Source organism: Alosa alosa, chromosome 1, assembly GCF_017589495.1.
Source record: "Alosa alosa isolate M-15738 ecotype Scorff River chromosome 1, AALO_Geno_1.1, whole genome shotgun sequence".
In the NCBI taxonomy this organism is placed as follows: domain Eukaryota; kingdom Metazoa; phylum Chordata; class Actinopteri; order Clupeiformes; family Clupeidae; genus Alosa; species Alosa alosa.
The window spans coordinates 20,553,637-20,564,825 of NC_063189.1; the positions used below are offsets into that span (position 1 = coordinate 20,553,637).

The 11,189-nt window shown below is 40.4% G+C and overlaps 1 protein-coding gene across 1 annotated transcript in view; it reads left to right on the forward strand.

The window, feature by feature from the left end:
* LOC125301077 (methyl-CpG-binding domain protein 3-like) overlaps positions 1–10,305 on the forward strand; it is a gene marked incomplete in the record, with an annotated part of 15,559 nt that extends 5,254 nt beyond the window's left edge. The window contains 2 exon segments of the mRNA XM_048253344.1: positions 1,102–1,278; positions 9,613–10,305. Coding sequence (XP_048109301.1) covers positions 1,102–1,273 — 172 coding nt within the window.
* Positions 10,306–11,189: the final 884 nt, after the last annotated feature.

Here is an 11,189-nt window from a genome sequence, read left to right on the forward strand (position 1 = left end):
AAACACAATTGTTGCCGCGACTGGAGGCATTCCAGCCTACGAATTTAATAAAGTAAATCATGCAATTCAAACTCAATTTAGGCTACTTGGCTACGCAATAAGGTTTCCATTACAGCACAGTGCACGTTTTGAATGAATGAAAGCGGCTGCCTTGTCTCGCAATAAACAGCGGGTGAAAATCTCGACTCTTTCAACTACATGAAATGTTATAGTGAGCCATCAAATACCTCCCAGATTTCAGTGCTCATCAGTCCTAATATTAAGGAATATAATCAAACTGCCCAAAAGTAAATTAAATCCCAAACCAAACGGAAAATCTTCTGCTTTTTGATAGCGTATAAAGCCCAAAACAAAACGCATGTCTCACAATAAAAACGCATTATAGAAATAAAGGCCTGCTGAATATAGCCTACATCTGCCCCAAATAAAGCCCTGTGTTTTGCGCAGCCTAAGTAAATAAAAGACCCCGGCCATAATTTGAGGATTTACGACCTTTTGTGAGGATTTGTTAAATAGCCTAATTAATTGTTATAGGCTATTCTCTCACCCTCTTTCTCGACTCCCTTGGATGGTTTTGAGTTACATTTTGACAAAACCTGTCAGATCTAAGCATTATTATGTTTTTGGTGAAGTTATTGTTTAACATGATTCTTTTTTATAATTTATTATTTTGGAACAAACGAGGGTCTCTGTTTAATCTGAACGCCGGCTCGCATTCTGCTGCTTTAGAGCACCGCAGCACAGCGCTTAATATCTTCAAGTTTAGCCTAACCGAACGTCCAGTTTAACTGTCACAAGTTATTCTTCTTGTGATAAAGATCTCATCGAGGAAAAACACGCTGTATTTTTGTATTTTCATTGCATTTTTAAATTTTAAAAAGTTAAATAAATAATGAATTTTAATATAGGCTTAGAAATATTAATGATTAATCGATAGTCGATCGTTAATTCTCCCGACGATCGACTAAGAAAATTTAATCGAATGCCCATCCCTATGATGGTGTTATTATGGATGATGATGATTATGTTCATGTGAAGTGACGGGAAGTAGGAGGTGCTGGTGTAGAGATGAAATTGTTGTTGTTGTTGTTGTGGTGACAGGAAGCAGGAGGAGCTGGTGTACAGCGTGAGGAAGAGGCTGGAGGAGGCCCTCATGGCTGATATGCTGGCGCAGATCGAGGAGGCCGCCATCGATGTGGCCGCGCTGAAGGATGAAAATGATGACGATGATGATGACGACGATTACAATGCGGAGGATGCAGATGAGGTATAGCCCAGGTGAGCGATGACATTGTCAGAGTGGACCAGGGGGGTATTCCATCAAGCAAGCTAAAGCAAAGAGCAAGTCCACTCGGTGGCCAACGCATATTGGGCATCTATTTTGGCAGAAATGCGCGTGTACAAGACTTCATGACACCAACCTTGCTCCAGCGGTGAAATCACAACACATGATTGGCACGATGTATTCACAACACACCACATGATTGGCACAATGTATTCACATGTTGACTTTTTTGCTGCGAAAGGGTATATAGGATATGTGTAGACAACTGCCATATTGGCGTTACAAACTAACCCCATGCATTTCTATGGAGGATTTTTTGAGTGCTGTGTCTCCTCATTAGAAAGTCTGGCTAAAGGCCAAACCTGGCTTACAAATTTATGTGAGAGTTCCATTCCATTCGTGTGACTTAAATCATTTATGCCACTGAACTAGACTGCTCTGTAGTAGGTTAACATGTTTAAGCTTTATTAAAGGCCCAATCACATTTCTCCGTCTTACCCCTTCCCTTTACCCCTCCCTCTTAGTGTTGCGCTTTCACGTAAGAGGAAGGGGTATCCCAATTCTCTTTTGGATCAAGGGGTAGGGCTAAGGGGAAGGGCTAGATACCCCTTAAAACTGAGATGAACTGACTTGAATCTAAGGGGAAAGAGAAATACCCAATATACATCGCACACACTGGAAAAACAAGCACACTGAGGGACTCATTCTTGTAACATTTTGGCATTAATCTATCTATAAATTACAGGAACGCCTGTCTGTCGCTGTCTGTCGCTGTCTGTCTGTTATTTGCATATCTCTTGAACCGTTTGTCCGATGGCAGGTGTCTTGCTAAACTTGGCAGGTGTTTTGCTACGGGCACGAGTATGTGCAGTGGCAAGTTTAATATTGTTTGGATAAGTAATGCAAAATATATTGTTAAATATATCGGTAAAAGAAGCACAGATTGGCTTTCTCTGCTCTACTGTAGCCACTCCCCCTCTTGCACAGCAAAGCACAGGACCAGAGACAGAGGGGGTAAGTGTAGTTTTGGCAGCACTGAATCATGGGTCAAGATGCAAGATGTTTGGATGATTATCATGTCTGACATCAACAATAAATACTCCATGTATTCAGTTTGCTTACACAAAAGGATTCTGCGGATTTTGCAGTGGCCATTCAAAAGGACATAAAAATGATGTGCTACTTTGGACTTGACTTTGCAGTCGGAATTGTCGTTGGTTTATTCAAAGTCCCAAATTGAAATGAGCGATTGGTTAATGGTCCCAAATTTAAGGACATTTCAGAATCCAAAGACTTTTTTTGAGTCACATAGTTGCAAATCTCATATAATGATGCCTATTTCTACAAAATGGTTTGTCTTCTATATCATTACATTATTCAATAGGCTAATAGCCTTACATCAAAGCTTTAGGCTTATGTCATTTCGAGTTAGTGGCTGACAGAGCGTGATGTCACTATAGGCTACCAGAGATTGTTGAGTCACATTGTTGCAAATTTCATACCATGATGCATCATTCCACAAAATGGTTTGTCTTCTCTATCAGGAAGTTATTCAATAAGCTTAATAATAAATATATAGCTGGCATCTCCGGTTAGCTTTAGTTAAGCGTAGTCGCTGTAATCCGGAGATGCCAGCTCCATGTCGTTGCAAAAGTGAATCAAATAACTCAAGATTTTTTATAATTATTTCTCGTAACCTGTACATTCACATCGGTGCTTTGCCGGTGCTATGCCCGAAAATAGTTCCAAATCTAAATTGGTCTAGTAAATCCCTTTGTGTTAATTTGCATTGATATTTGTACTCGATGTGAATGTACAGGTTACGAGAAATAATTATAAAAAATCTTGAGTTATTTGATTCATTTTAGCTGGCATCTCCGGATTAAAGCGACTAGCTAAACTAAAGCTAACTGGGCCGTTTCTAGATTAGGACAATGGCTGGGTCGGCTATAAAACGCTTTGGCTCACTCATCCAACTCTAGGGACTGCGGGGAGTGACCCAATTTCACCTAGGGGTGGCGTATTCCTTTAACTCAAAACAGCCTTTTTATGTCCTTTTGATCTGTAAAAATGTCACATGCAGCCATGCCTAAGTTCTGCTTACTGCACATTAATTTTAGGCTAATATATTATACTATGATATTCAATATTCGTTATTGAATGCTTAGCTAGGATGATGTTTTCCCTGTCATCCTTTTTTTAAAGCAGGCATACCTGGGGGCATGTAATTGGGCTACAGGTTTTCTACAGGAATGGCATGTTTGAACGGGCACTGCACTAGTAAGGATTCTAAAATGAAAACGGTCATTGTTTTATGTTTCATTCAATCTTATGGCCATACTGTATTTAAAGGTCTTGTTGTTCATACAAAAGTTTTCAACAGCACATCATTATTGGCGATTGGCACGAAAGTCACACTTTTTACATATTTTCATGTCTGATGCCCCACAAATAGACAGCATACCATGTCCGAAATGTAACTAATGTCCAGCAGCAGCAATATTTGCTGAACTTTTTTACCTTTCGTCTGATATGAATGCTGAGATGCATAGCCTATTGATGATGACTTTTTGATGCCAATAACAACCATTTAGGATATGCTGTAAAATATCAAAGTTGTGGGACATTTACATAGCTTAAACTGTATGTTTATTTTGTCCCCCATGCCTGTTTCATTCATCTCAACCAGTAGGGACGAATGAAACATTAGGCCAATTTCAGTGGCATGTGAAGCTGAGCCCAACTGACGCATAGTAGCTTGCCTTGGCCTTATAATGTACTGTTGTTGTGTGTAGCATCACACCTAGTAGCATGCCTTGGCCTTATAATCAGGGTTCCCACGGGTCATGGAATTTCTGGAATATCATGGAATTTTGCAAAGTCTGTTCCAGACATGGAAAGTCAGGGAATTTTTGGGGCAAAGTCATAGTCTGGCTTTCACCAGACCAAGCTCCATCTTTAGAGCTCTAAGATTGAACATTGGTCTGGGGAGTCCGCTCTGTATTTTCTACTGCACAAGAGGCGTGATCAACGGGCATAGTTATAAATTACTCTGTACACAATTGGATAGTCATTCACCAATCTGATCAAGGAACCAGGTGACGTTTGCAGAGACTTTGTGGCAGACGGTATGAAATGTGGCAGACAGCATGTTGATTTTAATGCATGATCATCTACACCTAAGCATCGATTGAGAGTAAGACCTTTTGTTTAGCCTAAGAACTAAGCATTCTTTAAGTGGGCCAAAGTTGTTTTGAGGTTAGGCTGTTTATTTATTCACTCATTTTGTTCAAGCATGGGAAGACTTAATAAATCAAACTGAAATCCCTGTATTTTACAACATATATCCTTGGTTAAAAGAAGGCTGGATGCTGCTAACTTGCATTGATGGAACGGCTTGTACCACATTTTTAGGTTTATTTAATTATTGTATGACATAGAATTAGTTACATTTTTATGTATGCTGCTGGTCCTGAGTAACACATTTCATTCTTTCATGTGTCTAACATGTGTTGAGTGACCATAATCTAAACTAAACTCAAGTGGAAGTGTATGTTAACTCAAACTAGTGATGCACCGATATATTGGCAGGCTATCGGTATTTTGCTGCCATCGCCATCTGCGAAACGGCCGATATTAGTGGGCGATATTTTCAAATATGCTGGTCACGACTAAATCGCTGATAAGCGTCACCAACCTATTATACTATAAGAGAGCAGATCTGAAAACTATCCATAGCGAGTAGCAGAGGGATATGCAAGATTTTTTTTTTTCTTCTCTCTCTTCTAATTTTCTTGTTGAAAAAAATTGAAATGTATTTGAATATTTTTTTGCCAGCAAAGGTATATCAAAAACAATGTCAATAAAAATATCAGTATGAGCCAAAGTGAAATTTTAAATATCGGTATTGGCCTAGAATTTCAATATCGGTGCATCGCTAATTCAAACCAAGCTTTTTCTGATGCTCTCATTAGTGATGCTGATGAAAGTGGTCTTGTGACGCATATATCTATGTATATTTACCATTTACAGATGACTTTAGTTCGGTTTAGTTATATAGTTTATGTTGTGCTGTCAGCTAAGCACTAATTGATAGACATAAAAGCCCTGCAGAATGCCCTGTGATGGTGTGTGAGTTGGCCAGTTGACCTATTCATTGGCCAATATGGGAGGGTCAGGCAGACCCACAGTGGCATTTTTAAAAGCAGTCAATGGCTTTAATTAGTGGATGAGGTGCAGGGATGCGGATGAGTCCAACTCATTGAGCTTGATGTTTGATGTAGGACTGGTGAACAGCGGTCCTCACCGCAATCTCTGCGGCTGCCACCATGGATGTGCCTCGGGAGCTGGACGCTGTCTGTGTGACCAATGACCATCTATTTAGTTATGGCACATTCTGTGCTGTAGTGGTCTTGAAGCTTAATGCCATGTGTCCGCTTCGAAAAAAAGCTAGCTCACCCCTCGTTGTTTATTTTTGTTTGCATGCTGTACCTAAAGAAAAAATGCCCCAATAAGGGCAGTTGGCAGTTCACAAGGTCCATCTGCAGCCTCAGGTAGAGGTCTGTAAGATAAGCGGTGGACATGTTGTGTGTAATCAAAGGTCAGATCGATCCTTTGCAGCCTTGAGCATGCATGTTAGATCACACTACCAACTAGAGAAGGTCAACAGAATGGAGACATCGTTGAGATTCAATCACAGTTATTATACTCTATATATTTTGGTACAATTGCAAATAATGCCAAGGTGTATTCCCAAGGTACACATGATGGGACATTTATTTATCCGGTCTGAGGTGTGCCATCATGTTATGTATTTGTCGTGTTTCTTTCAAAGCCTTGAGAATATACAGCATGTCAGTTAGTTATGGACAACTTTATGCAGCTAGTTATTGGGCCTTGTATGAGGTGCAATTGGCTGTCATTTACTCATGAGTGGAACATCCTTTGACCAATATAAATGGTGGCAAATATTGATGGAAATTGAAGTGCAAAACAATATGCGGATTGAACAGTCAAGTTTAGAAGTATTTTTATTGTCAGTCAATAGCTTACAATTTTGGGCACACTGTTAATGATTATTAAGAACAAAAGACAAAACCTTAGTGCTGGGCGGTATACCGGTTCACACCTTATACCGGTGTATATTTTCGTTATGATATGAATTTTTAATATACCGCCATACTGATGTATTTGATTACAATAACGCTTTGAAATGCTGCTTGACAGTGTTTCAGACAGGACTTTCTTCACACGCGACGATGGTGCCAATGCAGGCATAGTGAGGGTAAACACAAAACACCTTAAGTTTTTCCCCTGAAGTATGACCCTTAAGGCTTAATTTCTCCTTAGGTAGGGGTTTATTTAAGGGTGTTGCACAGAATACCTTAAATTGTTTCTTTAGTTAAGAAAAAAAAAACTAAGGGATACTGCATTGAAAGGGATTTCACCGTCCACGAAAAATTCTATTGAGATTGTTTAACAGCTGTAACTAGCTGGCTAGTAGGTGATGTTAGTTAGCAACCCACGAAACACAGTGAAGTTTAATGTTCTTATCATTCATCTCACCTTAAGAATATTTGCTGAAATTATCCAGGTAGCAAGTAAAGCATGTTATAGACATGCATTGAGCAATACTAGCCGGCTAGTTAGAAATTATCCTGACTGTCATCAGTTAACCAAAACAAACTTTTTGTTAATGTTTTGCCTAGCTTAACCTAACCAAAGCTCATGGCAGGCTAACAAGACATCCACATCCACATGAAGTTAACATTAGCCTACCACTAACGTCATGTAAACCACACAATACCAATAAGGCATGTTTCTGATAGGCCTATTTGACAGAGTAGGGCCTAAGCATATTAGCAGAGAGGTTTTATTTTAAATTGTATAATTTTCAAAAAAGTATAATTATTGCAAGTTGCACTACTTTTTGTATTGGTTTTATACAAAATGTTTGTGAAATTTGCACAGTAAAAGTTCTGTATTTTAACTGCAATTGTCTTTGCATTCTGATTAGATTCTTCATTAGAATCATGAGTGGCTCTTTGTAAACAGCGTCATTTTCTGGGGCCATGCAAAACTGCATTACCACTAGTCAGTGTGGAGTTATTCTACATCATGACAGTAAAATAGACCATCCTTACTCAATGTACTGCAGCAATTCCTCTCCCAACTTGTAGAAAATGCTGTGAACATCTGATTATGCATGGAAAAAATCCGTAAGAATTTTGAAAAATACCGTGATATACATTTTTTTTTCATACCGCCCAGCACTACAAAACCTTCCATATTCATTTTTCCTGTGGTACACCTGAGCAGCCCTCACGGCACACCTGTTTGGGAAACACTGACATAGATGACGGTAGGAGGTGTGGGGTGAGAGGTCACCAGGCCATATGTGATTTAGGGACACTTCGAAATGAGCTCACTGTTCCCGAAATACCCTACAAATATGATCTACAGTCTTATCCACAGTGGAGTCCAGTATTCCCTGTCTTCACACATCTATATTGTTAGTTAGAGCAGTGGTTCATAACCTTTTTTCAGTGATGTACCCCCTGTGAAATATTTTTTCAGCCAAGTACCCCCTAACCAGCGCAAAGCATTTTTAGTTGAGAAAAACTTAGCAATAACACAGAGCAATAAAACATTCTTCAAGATACAGCCGGAATTTTGCCGGCTCTGGTTTGCCCTTCTTTGCCACTTGGCCCTCCGTGTTTTCACAAGAATTACCGCTACGCTTCAACCACGACTCCATCGTTTGAGTTTTAACAGTGATTGACAGGTGATGGCGGGTGGCATGTGACAGGTTGGGTCGAACCATCCTGGTATGGGGGGGGGGGGACTCTGGGTTTTTAGGATAATGAAATTGAATAGCCTACTGAAAAAATAAAATTAATTTTATGAACTTATATTTTCCTGAAATATTTATTAAATAATTGTTTGTGTAAAAAGTATTTTTGCATGGACTCGACTTTTTAAATATATGTATATTTTAAAATCTCACGTACCCCCTGGAGTGCCTTCACCTACCCCCAGGGGGCCCCGGCCCCCACTTTGAAAACCACTGAGGCCCCGTCCACACGGAGACGCTTTTTGGGTTAAACGCACCGGTTTTGCTTCGTCTTGGCCGATCGTCCAAACGAATCCTGTAAACGCACTGCCCGAAACCTGGTCCCAGGGTGGAAAAATCTGGAACCGTAGCCCTTGTGAGTTCGTTTGGACGGCGAAACCGCATACTTGCGTAGGCTATTGACGTCGTGATCGCCACACCACAGCTGCCCAGGACTTGACACAAGTTTATAGTATTGCCTAACAATAGTTTTCATACATGACATTAGCTACGATTACACTCAGTAGGATAAATATCACAACTGGTGCTGCGCAGCGACAATAGCTTATGTCTTGGACTAAACGGTGGACTGAACAGTGTTTTCCCCGGTGTTTTTTTGATGCATTCTAGCTACTGTCAGTGACGCGAGAGAACTAGTCAGAAGTTATTGGAAGTGCGGTGTAAGTTTAAATTTATTTGTGCGTAGTGCCGGTGTCATTCATTTATTTGACATGTCTTACAGCATAAATAAATGCATTCACAGTCTAGTGAAGTCAGATATGAGCATACAAAGACACCTAGAACTCAACATGTTAAGCCGATGGTAGCGCAGTAAATGCGAATGCGCGACTTGATGCAGGCAAAAGTATCGACTGTTACTAACAAAGGTATTATAGCAATATTATAAATGTGGCGACGGAATAGCCTAGAACTTGGGTAGGCCTAGCATTTAGTAGCCTATGTGTGAATCTCGGACTATCCTACAACCAGAGAAAGTAAAGGAGATTATTTGTACCTGCGTTAGCCAAATAAAGGACGGGACTGCACCCTTCACAACCCGTAAAATTGAAGTTTATTAGTTTTACAGTTGACTACAGTTGACAGTTCACTATCAGTCCACACAAACAATTCTGGTTTCCTTGTACTAGCCATTTTTGTCGTAGCCTATTCTGTCTGTTTGTATAGCCTACAGCGCGCAAGCTTTGGTCAATTTCTGTAAAAAAACAGTGCCACCTATAGGCCTGGGATATGAAGTAACGCGTTGAGTCGTGTTGAGATGGATCCGTTTGGACGCAAATATTCTTGATACGGATCCAGGGAAGACGGAGGAAAAAAAGATCAGTTTGATACGTGTGGACTAGGCCTGAGTTATGTAGGTCAGCTCCATGTTTGTAATTTTTATATATGTGAGTGAACCCCTGGTGTACAAATCTAGCGGTAATGAATCATGATGTGAAGGGTGAGTTGATTGGTGTTCTGTTTTTTCTCTCCTCAGGGTCTCAAGCATTGACGAGCTCTGTGGGTCTACAGCATTTTTTTAATTTTTACTCTCACAGGACTGTGACCAAGACCACGTCAGCCACAAGCCGATCAGGAAGAACACCAGTCACTGTTTTTTCTACGTCTTTTCTATCGAGTCACTTTGCACTTCGTCACCTGATTCCACTTTGTCACTCCGGTACAAACTACATGTCATAGTTACAAATGAGTTAGTTCATGCATTTCTATTAATGGTTACGTTATTTTATGTGTTTTCACAACAAATGTTTTTTTGTTTTTGTCAGTTTACTTTGCAAATAATGGAAAATGTGACACTCTCAGTTCTTAAACTTGTATTTAACTCCCCCTGGTGATTTTCTAGAACCACCCGTCCCATTTCACTCCCTCTCTCTCTCTCACACACACACACACACACACACATTCACTCTCGCTCTCACACACACACAAACACACTCACTCTCGCCATCACACACACACACTCACTCTCGTGCACACACACACACACACAAGCCCTCCCACTCACAGCTGCGGGGTCTTCAGGGATGGGGCAGGCCGTTGCGAAGTCATTTGAATCACCTTCGCTGTTTAAGTTGTTAATTAATGCTCTCAAAAGGCAGACTGTAGCTGGCTGCTAAAAAGGGTGCTCAGATCCATTATGGTGTCCTTTTATATAAACACTTGAGCAGTATTTACATGTCTCAGACTGGTTTTTGTTCATGTCTCCTCTGGGTTTTTGAAGACCCGTTTGTATGGGGAGGGATTGATACACACCAATTACTTTTTTATGCTTTATTCAGGTGTTGGTCGCAGGACCTTATTTTGATATGGTAACTTTTGGCTGAGCTATGTACAGGTCAGCAGCACTCATCTCCCATGTAACTTAAAAGAGGATTTTGAATTCTCTTCAATAGTTAGCTAAGCTTTCATAAAATGTCATGTTTGGGCTGTTCTTTTTCCCTATCATTTTCTTGTTTGTTTGTGTGTGTATGTGTTTTTTGTTTTTGGAGACGTTACTATCAAAAGTTTTTTTGCTGTATACAAGAAAGATTGGCCACATGTGGTGTGGTTATGTTATTAAGTCCTGTTCGTAGTTTCCATTTCCAAAATGGAGGATCAGGTGGTTAGCTGGCCCTGGAAAGGTTCTAGTTCGAGTTCCAGAACTCAGTGTGCACTAGAACCTGCTGCATTCTTGCTTATAAGCACACCAGATGAGTAACGGGTCCATTTCAGGCTCAGGCCCTGGTGCTGTCTTCACACTAGTGAAGTGCTTTTGTTTTACCGTTTAAACATTTTTTTCTCTTGATTATTTTTTTTGGTTTCTTGTGCGTGGTAGAGAGTTTGAAATGCTGTCTATGTAGACCCCCCAACAGGCTTTGTTGGTGGTGAGGGGGGGTCTTGGGGCTGTCATGACCCCCACCTCCACCCCACCCCATATGCTTTTTATCAATGACATGTCCTCCTTTTCTCAGTATACTCGCTGGATAATCTGGACATAAAGTAATTAACGTATGGCTTGCGGTGTACTATCCTTACCTACGGTTGCCCTTGAACATTGGGCACAGAAGACATAAA